The sequence below is a fragment of the Nomia melanderi genome, chromosome 8 (assembly GCF_051020985.1).
Source record: "Nomia melanderi isolate GNS246 chromosome 8, iyNomMela1, whole genome shotgun sequence".
Taxonomy (NCBI): Eukaryota; Metazoa; Arthropoda; class Insecta; order Hymenoptera; family Halictidae; genus Nomia; species Nomia melanderi.
Window position 1 is genome coordinate 10930807 of NC_135006.1, and position 14186 is coordinate 10944992.

The 14186-nt window shown below is 42.9% G+C and overlaps 1 protein-coding gene across 3 annotated transcripts; it reads left to right on the top strand.

The window, feature by feature from the left end:
* Positions 1-681: 681 nt before the first annotated feature.
* Positions 682-14171, top strand: LOC116427502 (uncharacterized). Of its 3 annotated transcripts, none has more exons than XM_076370164.1 (5): positions 682-788; positions 4445-4690; positions 9816-10136; positions 11352-11630; positions 12429-14171. In XM_076370164.1, exons 2-5 carry the CDS (start codon positions 4479-4481, stop codon positions 12619-12621), a joined length of 1005 nt encoding a protein of 334 aa, XP_076226279.1. In that variant the 5' UTR covers positions 682-788; positions 4445-4478; the 3' UTR covers positions 12622-14171. The 3 variants fall into 3 exon arrangements, 2 of the variants coding, with proteins under 2 accessions (XP_076226279.1, XP_031833783.1); XR_004235090.2 differs by lacking the exon at positions 682-788 and adding an exon at positions 1857-2373 and having other exon boundaries at positions 11352-11703; positions 12429-12458; XM_031977923.2 differs by lacking the exon at positions 682-788 and adding an exon at positions 1857-2373.
* The last annotated feature ends 15 nt before the right edge of the window (positions 14172-14186 follow it).

Here is a 14186-nt window from a genome sequence, read left to right on the forward strand (position 1 = left end):
ATATTTCATTCCGCGGCCGTGCGCCGGAAGCAAGGAGTCGCGACGGGGCCGCGTCTGTTCCAGCCTGGAAGACGCGGAGGATTCTATGGAGTCTAGTCGGTGGAAAAATTGAAGAGCCGGCCGCTAATTCGCGCGACAATGCTCACACCGGCTGCACACCGGGGACCGAAAGTTTATCGCCGCGGCTCGCGAAAAACGACCTTTGGCTGGCCGCCAATCCGTGGGCACGATCTTTCGGGGCTCATGGCCAATGACGAGGACCGCTCGCGTCGCACGGGCCTGCATAATTTATTATCGACGAACCGTTCGCGCCGGCATCGTTCGCCACCGCCGCCACCGCTACCAGAAATTCCGGGCGCCGGGAAACGTCGACGACCTTGCGCCGCAAACTTTCGTCGAACCTTGGCGCTTCCAGAGTATCCTATGTACACGGTTTCCTTAAAGGTAAATTAAAGAAAAACTAATCGCGCTACAACATGATTTTCCCGTTGATTCACGGATCTGCTTTCTTGCAGGGATTTTCATCTCCGGAAACAATAGGGTTGAGTGGAGTAAGCAGCCGGTAGGTGGAACGATGAGAAGTAGAATCGGAAACGACAGCGATAGAAATGTCTATTCATAATTTCAGGTAATGGACCGTGTGACAGTGGGATATGCGTAGCAGAAGATGATAGATCATAGGGGAAATCGAGGAAGAAGATCGAAAGGTGCAAAGCAACCTGACTCGACAATTCGCGTGGCAGGACACCTGAAGACAAAGGACCATCGCGACCTTAGGCACGACGATCGTAAGTCTCCGTTCGCTTCATCGATCCTGGATCGTTACAGTCAACGTCCCTGTAACATCGATTACCGGCGTCGACTCGTCCCCGGCGCGGTTCCTTATTCCCATGCCGCGCGGTGCCTCCGCGGCGGTTCCGCAAGCGCGTAGAGGAAACGGATCCCGTGGCTGTTCTCTCTCTCTGTCTCTCTGTCTCTCTGTTTCTCTCTCCCCACGGTGACGGTCGGTGATGGATGCACCGGCATTTACCAAAGTCGTTCGCGGGAGAGTCGCCTAGACGATAGAAGGATCAGGGGTAAAAAAGCAGCGACCGCGGAGCAAGGACAAAGGAGCGAACGACGACGTCGACAACGACGACGAATACGACGACGACGACGACGACGACGACGACGACGACGACGATGCGAAAAAGGGGGTAGACACGCGAGATCCAAAGACGACGCGGCTGGACTGAGGGTGGCAACGGGTAGGGGGAGGTTCGGAGAAAGAGAAATGGTGGAAGGGGGAAAAAGGAAGGGAAAGAGGTGCGCGGAATTCAGAAGCGGAAAGAGGGATGAAAAGGAAGAGAAAGAAAGAGGGGAAAAGCGTGCGGCCGGGTGGCAGAGAAAGAGAGTCGGGAAGAGGAAGAGAGGAACGTGGCGAAAGGGGGAGAAGAAAGAGAAACAGTATATAGGGCCGGGGGAAGATGGAGAAAGAGAGAGCGAGCTGGGATTAGATCTCAGGGTGAGTGGGTAGGATTGGATTTGGCAGAGGCGGCGTAGCAGTTGGTGGTAGAAGGTGTAGGAGAGATGGAGGATAGGGGAGGCAGAGACTTCGGTTGGTGTCCGAGTGGTGGTGGGGTTTGCCGGATGGGAAACACGGCGACGAGGGAAGAGCGGCAGAGAAGGAGACGTAAGTGACAGAATAGTGGCTGGTGGTGTAGGTGAACTGGACAACCACCAGAACACACTGTCTATCTCCCTCTAACTCGCTCGCCTGCTCTCTCTCTCCCTTCCTCTTTCTCCCTCTTTCTCTCGCTCTTTCTCTCGCCGGTATTTAAGGGAGAGTCGCGAGCGTAGCGCGCCAGTTACTACGGCCGATTGCCTCCACGAGGTGTTCGCCGGTGGAGCAAACGTGCACACGGTTCCCGAGACGATAGAAAAAGGGCGCGAGACGAGGAGAGATCCCGCCTTCGCCGAGCCACGTGGACCCAGACAGATTTTGCGAGACTTTTCACACCGTACAGTGAAGTTCCTCGGTCAACGGAAAATTGAAAATTAAAAATTGACACTGTTGAACCGGTCCTCCGTAACGTCCCGTCGAACAGTTCGTAGATCGAGAGCATCGGGACCGTTCCAGTCTCTCTTCGTTTTTCCCTTTGGATTTTCTGTCGCTCGTCCCCGCCGGTTCTCGTCGTACGTGTCGGTCGGCTCGCTAAAAGTGGGAACAGTTCGCGGTTCATTCGAATATGAACGAGTATGCGTTCTCTGAACGGGATCGACGAGGTTCGCAGATGAGCCTGTACAAGATTTATGGAAGAGTTTGAACAGCCGCGCCGGGGACTGGCTCGTTCTTTCGCTCGCGGATGAGATGCAGATGAGCGTGTTACCGAGGTATCGTTGCACACGAATGCACAATAGGAATTTCATTTTGCGAGAACTCGGCTGATCATGTAGACCGCGGACCTTGCGCGTGAGACGAAAAGTTTAGAAAATATGTCATAGAAATTTCGCATTTAAGAGTTTCACTTCGCGCAAACGTCCGTTGGCGAATGAATTCGAGTTGTCGCAAGTGGCTAGATACAATGATCAAATTTTAAGCGTAAGAAAGAATAACAATCGCCAGAACTGTTGCTAATATAATGTTCCGAGAACACGGCGAGGTTTCTTCATTTCATTTTCACGCTAACATTTGCTTCGAAAACATAGTCTTTCCGATAAAAATTAAACGATTCCGCGCCCGTTTCTTTTTTTATCGTCGCGCACGCAGAAATATAAGATTGTTAAAGATCCGCCTTGAAAAACGATATAGATACGCGTGCCCGCTATCTGCTCATTCTACTGAATTACGCGAGTGTCGGCGCATGAGGTGACTCCGATACGATAACTTTTTCGCGAAGAATTTGCACAAAGTAACGATACTGCGATTACGTCGGCGCAGCGGGACTAATCGTAATTTTTCCTGGTACTCTAAGCCTCACGTGTAACGGTAACGATTAGCGCTAATCGTGAGGAGGTTCATTTTCATTAAGCGTTTCGCGAATCTCCATTCGGTCTACTTGCCATTTGTTCGTCTGTAAATGTCTTAACAGAAAAATGTCCAAGATCTCGGTTGATCTACGAACGCGTCAATTAAAATTAGATTACTCCCGAAAACGGTTTCATTCTTATAAAAATAGAAAAGCTTACGTTTTAAAATCGAGCATTTTTCAGTTTTCGCATAGATGGAAGAAAACTTTTTCGTTTTAATCCGACCGTTCAAAAATTTAGAATTACTTGCCAAATTTCTATTGGAACTGTATCGCGTGACACATTTTTCACTGACTCGTCGCTAAATATTTTTAGAGACGCTTGTTGATGCCATTCGATCTTTATTTTTTTCTATTTAATCAGCTTGATTATTTGTAGCCGCTAAAGTTCTGTTTACTTCACAGGCGTATCTGTAGCTCCTTTGATTCGCGAAGCGATTCTAAATTTTCGTCGGCTAGCAATATTCCGCTCTGCAGATATCATACGTGCTAATTACGTAAGAGCCGGGGGGGTACGGAGGCGCGGCTCCTTTTTATCATCCCGATGAAAAGAAGATGATTAAGCGGCCGATGGCGAGCTGCCAAACAGTGCCTCCGTGAAACGGCGGAAAGAAAACGACGGGACCGCGGCTGGTATCGGCGTGCGGGACCCCTGTCGAAGCCACGTCCTTTTAATTTCTTTAAATCGCTACAAAATGTCGGGAATTGATATACCGCGTTACAACCAACCAGTTTCGCGATAAGCCTGACCACGTTGCTGACGTATCGAATGAAAATTCATACTTTTTCTCCGCAGAAATCCCGCCGGTACCAGTCAACGAACTTCGGAAGTTCAATTTGCACGTTCCAAACCTCTCTTTGTAAATTCAGAGATCTCGACTCTGAAATTTCTATCGAAATTGTCTGTTAATTTCATCCTTCGAACTACAACATTTCTCATCCTCTTGAATTTGAAGTCGAAAAGGAGAAATATTGAAAGAGGAATGCTGATTTACTGATAGCTTGATACTCTATGAGTAAACGATAACTTCTTAACACGTTGCGTACTGGTAACGAGAAATCACGTTTTTATATAAAGACACTTAGCTATGCAACTTCGCTAATACTACAGTATTTAAAAAAATATTAAATTTGATTCGAATTGATTATCTATTTAAAATGTATTACACGACAATATGATATCTGAATTCTTATATGTATAGTGATTTAAGTTGATCTCATTGAAAAGTGCTATCCGAAAATTAACCGGTACCCAATGTGTTAACATTAATTTTGCGGTCAAGGAAACAGTATTTTGAAAGATCGAAGGTATTGGGAATTCAATATCAGAGGAATATGTAACTCGAGAGTTTCAATGCTCCTATCTTCAAAATGGGATTAGATTTGGTATCGAGTATCGAAGGCAGCTTGATGAGACGATAAACATTTTTGTCCAGGGAAAGGAGGCGAATCGTTTGGATCCGGTGCCCAATGCTGCTGGCGTTGGGGCTACTCTTGGCGTTGTCGGACGTCGGAGCTGTTCAGCGGTCGGACGTCCAGTCGCACGCGAATTCCTCGCTGGAAACGGACAGAACCGGGACCAGTCGCGGTATTTCGGTCACCAGGATTCTTCAAGATGGCGAGCTGGAGCGTGTAATTCGCTGGCGCGGGATCTGCGCCAAGGAGACCGTCGTTAACTGGGGGTAAACAGACTTTTCCTCTTCCCAACCCCGAGACGCTTCATCCCCTTAACGATATTCTGACCATCAGGTTGTCAATCGTGTCGTTTCGCAGTATACCGTCCAAAAGCTTCGAAGATTCTGCTGATCTTTCGATCGCGCTAACAGTTTCATTAAAATCCTACTCGGAAAATTCATTCGCTACAGATACGGAGACACTGCTACTCATTCCTCATACTTAACACTAAAACTACCGAGCAGTTAATTAAGGTTTTGAAATTTCTCTATAAAAGCTCCAAGAGTGCATTTGTTTAGAGTTTAATTGATGTAGATCTCAGGTTGCGTGGTGTTGAATCAATTTGATTAATAATTTCTCAGAGAAACATTTCTTTTTAAAAATTGCATAAAGACGTTAAGAATGGGTCATTTTGACCCGTCTGGTAGTTTTAATTAGTTTTGACTAGTCTGTTAACCCTGCACTCGAAGATTCGATGTAAGAACTATAAAGCCTTATACATAACACAAAGCTGTTTCTAAGTTTACATACATCTTCTCATTAGCTTCAAAGAATGTCGTCTACGTCACAACGAGAAACGTTGAACATTTCCAGCAACGATCCCGAGTGCAGAGTGTTAACAGTTTCATCAAGATCATCGCTTCAATCGAGGCAACAACCGACCCAACTTTCATCCCTCGACAGCTCCTAATTTTTGCGCGCCGTTTCAAACATCATTTCCCATTACAGACTCCACCATACGGCCCTCCGAGCGCTATCCCCTTTACACCCTGATGAACGTAAGGAATATTCCTCGAATCTCACTGACCCGAATTAGCCTCCTGATCCTCAAACTAAGCAACGTCGGAATTCCCTGCGCGAGAATCGGCCAAGCCGACGATCGACGGCCGATGAACGGGACTCTTTGTCACCGGTTAGCACCCTGGCGTGCACCGAACCGACGAGACGCGGAGGTTCTCGGGGATTTCTCGGCGTCCGGTGTTTTTTCGGGGACAAGCACGCCAACACGGTGGCCCCGGTCCTCTTCGTTAGAATAACATTTCCCCGGCAAGCAAATCTCCGGGCGCGAGCCTCGGCCGCCCGACCCTGAGCCGCGTAGCTCGTAGAGGAGGACGCTTCCGCCGGCGAAGCGGGAAAACAATGCCGCCTTTCACCGTTTGCCGATACGACGCGCGCCGAGCACGAGGCGGGGGTTGCGTTTACCATCGGTTACACCTCTTTCAAACGCCACCGTCCCCGCGGAACGCGCGTCGCCGGCACGTCCGCGATCCGCGGCCAACCCGCTAGCGTGTCCACGTCCTTGTCAGTCGACCGGAAAGCTCATAGAATCGCGCGCTAAATCGAGTCGCTCACCTTCTTTCTTCGCCGGGGGGGCGGCAGAGGAGAGGGAAAGGGAAAAAAGAAGGACGCCGAGCGGCGACGCGCGTTGCGCCGGTTTCCACGACGTTCTGGACGGGTTCGGCGTGGGGGTGGGCGCGCGGAGAAGCGGTTTTGCGATTCGCTTCTGCGGTCCCGGACTCGGTACCGCGGACGCGCCAATAAGCGGTCGTCCCGGGGAGATTCGGATTAGAATTTGGACGCGTCCTTAACCCCTGCTTTTTTATTTAATCGGATTAACGAGTTCTAACGAGTGACGCTTAGGAACTACTCGACATACGAAATTCATTCGGACACTGACCAATTTTTCGTTTCTTAATTCTGAGATTAGCGAACAATGTTATTTTCAGGTTAACCTCTTGCCGTACGATGACGAGTGAAACTCGTGATGAAGATTTCTAGACTAATTGTCAACAATCAATGTTATTCATTATCCACGGATCAAGGCACATAACTATTTCGCTGTTATCAATGTATTATATTCAAATGAAACTTCCGCTTGAAGTAGAATGGAAAATTTTGCTACTTTTCTTCTAAATTGCCGATAGTAAAATGTTATACGTGTTTCGTAGCGAAAATAAATAGTACGTCAAGGGATTAACACGCTCGCGACCACGCGTTGCGAGTTTGTGACAGCGATTCGTTTGGAGAACCCTGCGTCACGTATCTGTTGATTACCTTTGTTTCGATCATATTAACACGTTAAACGCCACAAAAATCTTAAGCGTTTCTCCGTAGAGTTTTTCTTTTGTAGCAAAGAAAAGCAGTAACAATTATTAATTATTTGGTGTTACAATGTTTGCATTACACTATTATCAACTTAGTTATGTTATTAACACTGGAACTACGTACCAGTCAAAATGACTGGTTTCGGTTCGTTTGTTTCGCGATTATTGATATCTTAAAACCATTGAATGGTCTTGGAATTAAATAGTTTCACTATCACGAATACCTGAAGAAACTGAAAATAATTTATTGTTACAATTTTTTTAGAGATTACATATTAATCATATTAAATGCTCGGTAATTCCAGTGTTAATATATATTTGGCGTATGGTATACCCTACAGTAGCTTTGTTCGGTTTATTTACTACGTTTCAAATGCTTGACAATTACAAGAATAACAAATCACGCGAAACAATTGCAAGAAAGGCATGGTCCCCAGTAAAGGTATCTCAAATATGATCGAGGTCGCGAACCTGTTAATCAATCCCGAAACCACCTAGCGGTTAAAGTGACTTTACTGAATTCTCTAAGTAACTTGTAATTCAATTTTCACCTTTGAACCGGTATCTCCAGTGATCTCTCGGAGAAGCATCCGTCTTTTCGACGATTGCGAGAGAGGGATTCTAGAATGGGTCGTTTCGATCCAATTTCAGTGGATAAAGTAAATACCCGCCAATGGGATTTAGTTAAAAAATTGGTTCTTTATAATCGTCGTAGTTCTTGGTAATTTCGTTTCGAAACGGATTTATTTCCGTGGATTCCGTTGAAGGGCTCCGTTCGTCGTTGATTCGATCGAGAGAGGTTGATCTCTACGGAAAAGCGAATCGAAAAACAATTTATCACGGCCAGGCGTGGACAGCGACCGCTAAGCCAACCGTGGTCTTAAGCCGAAAAGCGGCAAGTTAAGTAAGCAAGGATTAGGTTCCTGCGAGCAGGAGCGCGCCCAGCGTCCTGAAGGACACTGGCCTGGAACAACGGCACTAACTCATCTGCTGATGCTCTCACGAGGATACCAGAGAATTCCACGACCGCGAAACGTCGCCTTGCACTTAAACAGAGGATAGGGAGGGAGGCAAAGCTCTTTTCCTGTAACGAGAAAAGCACGAGTTGTCCGTTCTCATGATTCCGAGTATGGGGGGCGATCAATTTTTGATCGAGAAAGGATAGGTACCGTATAGGACGAGTGAGCTCCTTCCGCCTCGACCAATTCATCGAATCTTTCGATATATACGATGCCCTATACTCCGGCAGCCTTCTTTTATTGCACTTTTTAAACAATATTCGAAAATCGAAAATTCAGTTCTAGTGTCCGATTGACAGAGACAATCAAGAGAATATTCAGGCTTGGAGATGTTTCTCGATGTTATTGGTGATGTTTCATCACCCTTAACCCCTTGCCCTATGATTTATTTCTCAACTATAATCGATACAACTACTTTATCGTTAATAATTTATTAGGAAAAGAACAAATTTTTTATTCTACGTCTACGTTTGCTCCAAAGGTCAACGATTGACAATAGAAAAATAATACTTAATTTATATTTAACAAAATGAATAATACTTAGGTTTCTCAAATTCAGTTTCAAGTTTTCGTCATGAGTCTGTCACGATATTGTAAGTCAAGGGGTTAATTCGTGAAAATTTGACCTCGATATATACTCATTGACAAATCTTCCTCTTTCGTTAGTATTATCAGATGACATATTTGAAATTCGTCGTGTGTGTGAAGATAGTTCCAGTTACTAACCCTGTACACCGCATAGATAATCTTTACACCAATGATTCACGAATGAAATTTCATCTGTTCATTCATCGATTCCTATATCATCCGTTAATAAGCTTTTCAATTCTTGTCTTTCCTTTTGTCTCTGTTTCCCCTAAGAATTTATCATCTAACTTCGCCTTTATTTTGTAGCCAGTTGTTTGTTACGGTAGGAAGAATTAGGTAAATACTGGATAAATATTTTGTCTCTGCTTCCGCTAAGAATTTATCATCTAACTTGTTCGCCTATTGTAGCTAGTTGTTCGACTGGTTACGATAGGAAGAATTAGGTAAATACAAAATGGCGGCGTGGTCAGTGCTAAACATTGTCGTCGGCAACCGAACGCGACAGTAACGACTTTAACGATGGCCAGGAAGATGGTTATCCGCGCGTCGAAAATAAGGCGGGGGAGCATCAATCATAGGTGCACGTTAATCACGGCCTCGTATCCAGCAAACGCGTGCACACCCAATCTACCGTGAATTTCTCCCGCGTTACTCACGCGTCACGCTCGCCGATTTTTTGGACCCGGTCCCTGCGCCCCGTCGTCCCCTGTTTCCAGTTACGAATCGTTATACATATACATGTATCTATTTCTTTTTTTGCTCCATTGTTATCACCCGTGCCCGATAAAACCTTCGTCCCTGTGAAACGAACTTCAACGCAGGTTTCACGTGAACCCTTTACGGTCGGAGTACTACAGTTGAAAAGATCAACTCTACTTTGCAGACTTGACGAGTTGACAAACACATTTCTCCTGTTTTCAAAGTATACAGATGCCAGAGAATTAAATGCATTTGTTTAAAGAGTGTTCAACAGGTCGTGAACAAAAGATATTCATTGTAGATCTATTTTTCACTCATAGTGCGAACGCGCGTTTATTACCTCGACTGTACAGTCGAAACTGACTAGAAAGAAATTGGTAATATTAATGTAACGGAATTGGTGATTGGAAACATACTTTTTATTTGCTCATAAGGGAAATAAAGGATCCGTTGAACCCTTTACCGCCATCTTGGGAAAAAAAATGAAATTATTTTCAATTTTATTGCAAACTGTAACAGATCCTGTAATATGGGAAAAGTTGACAAGGCTCTTTCCTCGAATTTTACAATCACACAAGAAGGCACTCGTTTCTTGTCAACGAGAAAGCTGATAGGATTCGTACCGCGAGAGGTGACTTGGTATCCGACCGTGAAGGGTCAATCAGAAAAAGACAAATGGAAGTTAGACTCTGTTCTCACGATATATGCACCCCCCTCGTTAGAGATACGGACGTAGCACTGAGGCAAGTCTGGCTGCAGGAGACCGGCAGAAAGTTGCAACTGATATACGAGGCCGGATCGCTGACCGACTGCGTCGACGAGGAGCTCGTCGACGGGGACGAGGGCTCCTGCGCGTCGAGTACGCACTCCGGCGATTACGATGACGAGGCGTCGATCGAGGTGTTCGACGTGGACGAGCACGAGGACGCCTCGAGAATCCCGCAGGACCTCTCCTGGCTCTCGTCCACGTCCGAGCTGAGGCATCGGTGCGCTCGCGTCAGAAGCAGGGCGAGAAATCAGCTTGTCGGACAACATCGCCGCAGGTGAGAAAGAAAGATCTCGATACCCACTTGAACCGTTTACACATGAAAATAATTCGGTAGAAATATTCAACAATTTCTCGTTGAGATGAGACGTAAACGACTCTAACACTGAAACTACCGAGCAGTAGAATTGGCTTTTGGAAATTTCTCTATAGAAACTTTAAGAGTGTATCTGTTGAGACTTCAATTGATTTATAATTCAGTTCGCGCATTGCTAAATCAATTTTTTTAGTAATTTCTTAGAGAAACGTCTGTTATGTTTTTAGTAATTGCGAAATGGGAAATCAGGATTGGGTCAATTTGACCAGTCTGGTAGTTTCAGTGTTAAAACCGATTAATATGGAAACAGATAAACTAAGGAACAAAGATATTTTATTTCAATATTTTCCATGCTGATCCATCGTGCGAAGATTAATATTATATATAAGACTTTATACTTTTGCTAAGCCAGCAGTGCAAAGAGTTAATAATGAGAAACAAGGAACTTCCTACATTAACCCTTTAACGCGAACAAATGATTTAATTACTGAAACAGCAAGAGATCAACACTTTCCTGTTTTCCTATTAATTAAGCAATCGATATATAATTTAGCTTCATCTGCCGAAGGTTTTGTACATTTCAAAGAATCTTCGTCCGCAAAGGGTTAAGCGATTTGTTCACAGTAGAAACTAGGAAATTTGTAAAGTTTATAATAACTATAATCAATATAACATAAGTAGCTATAATCTTCACATTTAGAATAGAATGGAAAAGAAATAATTGCATTGAATAAAAGATTGTCAACATAGAAAGTGAAGTAAACTAATTTCGGAATGCAAATTATTATTGCTTCAATATAGAATGTTTACGAGTTTGATAGTTGGTTGTTTGGAACGATTATAAAAATGTTTCTTCCTTGTCCTCAGGTCAAAGAGACAAGGTAATTTCTTTTATTGTTTAACACGTTGAATGCCGCACGATTTTATAAAGCAAAGTGCACAAAATGCAAAAAAATATGTTATTAAATCATTTGATTGAACTGCATTATTATTATTGCACGTTCTTCGCGTAGCATTATTTGTAATATAGAAATGTTTCCAAATAATCGTCGTTTCATTGAGTGAACTATAGTAATTCAATTCGGTTGTGGCTCACCGGTGACCCTCACGGCATTCAACGTGTTAAACGATCGGATAATGTTAGAAATTATTATCGGAATATGTGTTTGAACGTAGGAAGTACGCGAAGCTTCAGAACACGACGAGCAACAGCCGTAAGCAAAGAAAAGGCAAGAGTCGATCCCGGAGGGATTTGTTCATGATCCCGGGCACACAATGGTGCGGCCGCGGTCATCGTGCCACCAAGTACACGAATTTGGGCGGTTTTGGTACCGCAGACGCTTGTTGCCGTAGACACGACACCGCCTGCCCGTTCTTCATACCGCCTTTCGAAACGCGTTACGGTTTCTTCAATTGGGGCATTTCCAGCATGATGCACTGCGCCTGTGACGAACGGTACTGAGATCGATATTTCGCCGAAATATTAATTCAATCTTTAAATTCAAGTTGTTAGAGGAACATTCAACGGGTAATTCTTTCACTGGCCGTAACAACGACCCTCAGAAATAGAGTCGAGGGTTGAAAATATATCTACTTTGACACTTCGAGAATGAACGAGTACTGGAAAATGTTCTTTCTTCCAAATCGTGCGATTTTCAAGTGGAAATTAAATCGTATTCGAACGTAACGAGTAAAACCATTTCGTTTAAATCGTATATTCAACAGTAGATTTTCGGACATCTATTGTACAGTTTATTCCATTGCTCCCAGAAAGATTGATGTTCGTTTAGATCTAGGAAATCAAGTGTTTAAGAATGTATCATTAGGAACCGTAATCACGTAATTGAATCAATCAGAATCGACCCAAACATGTGCCAAATAATGTTTATAAAATTCAATATGAGTCAAATTGTTAACAGTGTTTCTACCGAAGGTGTCAAGACACCTTCTGGCACTTTAACTTAAAATTATTTTCTCAGTTCAATCGTTTCTCCTCAATTGAATTTTCATTTCCTATAAGTGATTTTATAATTTTTATTGGAAAAGTCGGAAAGTCGGTTCAAATTATACGACTAAACATGGCAAATAGTTTTAAGTGAAAATTTCAAAAGGTGTCCTCCGACACCTTCGGTAGAAATAGTGTTAATAATATTGATTCAGTTGGAGGTTCTACTTTCGCGTGAGATTAGATTTGAATTTTTCGTTTGAATCCCCGATTGTTCAGACGTACAAGTGTTTGCTTTCACTGTGCAGTTTCCGCACGTGTTTGAGAATGGCTGGGACATCGTCGGCGAACTTCGTCGGCAAGATCTTCTTCGACGTTCTCCGCACGAAATGCTTCACCCTAAAGCCGCAGAAGGTATGCGCGAAATGGTCATGGATGGGCAAGTGCCAGCGTCACGAGTACCGGAAGCAAGCTCATATTCGCGATAATGTTCCTTATTAATATGGAAAGAAAGAGTCGAGCCTCACGGAATGAGAGAAGAGAAGAGAGAAAGGAAAAAGAGAGATTGGGAGAGAGCGAACGAGAGAGAGAGAGAGAGAGAGAGAGAGAGAGAGAGAGAGAGAGAGAGAGAGAGAGAGAGAGAGAGAGAGAGAGAGATTTCGAATGATTCTTCTTCTAGAGATGTCAATACCAATTCTCAGGGATGTAACATTTTATTGAGTATTTAACTGTGAACGAAATCGTCGAGGGCGATCGGTTTCTTGTCAAGCAATCGTTGTCTAATTTCACGAATGACAATACATAGTGGTCGTAGTATATAGAAACCGCGAAACTGTACATTTTTTAGATTAAACCTTGTATTATGATAAACGCCATTAAATGGCTACATTTTGGCCCCTCTTTATTTAATTAATTGAATTTGTATAGCTATGTATACTTCCATTGAAGCCTATAACGTTATTAAGCATAAGTACTTGCATTTGATTAGTAATTTAAACAAAATGATCTCTGTACATCGTTTACTTTTAACTCTTTAACTCTTTGATTACCAGATTAACGACGATAAAAATTTCACGGAGGTTCAAATGTATTTTCAGAAAAATATAAATTTGTTGGTTCAGATTCGATTCAGCTTTCTTCGGTTCTGTGGGTTTTAGTTAAATTGATTTCGATTTTAATTAACGTTAGACTGGCAGTCATCACCCACGTGTAGATGTTATGGTAATCAAAGTGTTAATTATACTTTTGAGAAATGTAATAGCAGTTGGAATGAAATGAGTTCGTCATTGAAGCTTGTATCGTTTTTATTATCTATATGCTAGCTGTGTAATCACTATCGTCCGAAAAGAGGCCAAATACGTTACTCTGTAGATAAACAATATTGAAACTATACATATCAAAGTAGCATAATTTTTCAAGCATGAGAAAATTAGAGAAGTCAATGTTAAGGTGTAGCTTAATTTATAAAGTGGCAATGAGTCCGATTTTAATCGAGAATTGTTTGAGTCAGCAACTTATTTTGATTAATGAACATTTTTTTAACTGTATTTTACACGTGTATTTGGTATGTTTGTATTTATGTATGAGTGTGGCAATGTGCAGATATGAGAAGAATAATTAATTCTTATAATAATACATATTTGTTTTTCCTTTGGATTATGCAATCGGAATAAAATGTATGCAATGCAAAAAAGTATGAAAAAAAAAGTCGTGAAAGATATTTAATTATAATTAAATGATAATTACTTATATCTTAGTGATATATTGAAAGAATTTTCCATCTTTTTCTTTAAATACAATATCATTAAGTATTCAAAAGTCACTCGCCTATGAGAAACATTTTCTTTTTGTGATTAAAACGTACTAAAATTAACAAATATATATACTGTATAAATGAAAATAGCTTACACGTATTATTGATAGACATACAAGAACTGTCTGTCTGATCTGTATTTACTAGTAGGTTAATTGTTGTAAATATGTATAATAGAAATACTGTACTGTCATCTCCAATAAAAAATGACGCATTACGAAAATAATTATTAGAATAAGCTTGCATAAATATT

What these genes read in the sequence shown, in the direction of transcription:
- LOC116427502 (XM_031977923.2), top strand. Translation starts at nt 2,351, where the DNA reads ATGCAGATGAGCGTGTTACCGAG. An exon ending in CAGATGAGCGTGTTACCGAG is followed by an intron (nt 2,374 to 4,444) that starts GTATCGTTGCAC and finishes ATTTTTGTCCAG; the next exon opens with GGAAAGGAGGCGAATCGTTT. An exon ending in GTCGGACAACATCGCCGCAG is followed by an intron (nt 10,137 to 11,351) that starts GTGAGAAAGAAA and finishes GTTTGAACGTAG; the next exon opens with GAAGTACGCGAAGCTTCAGA.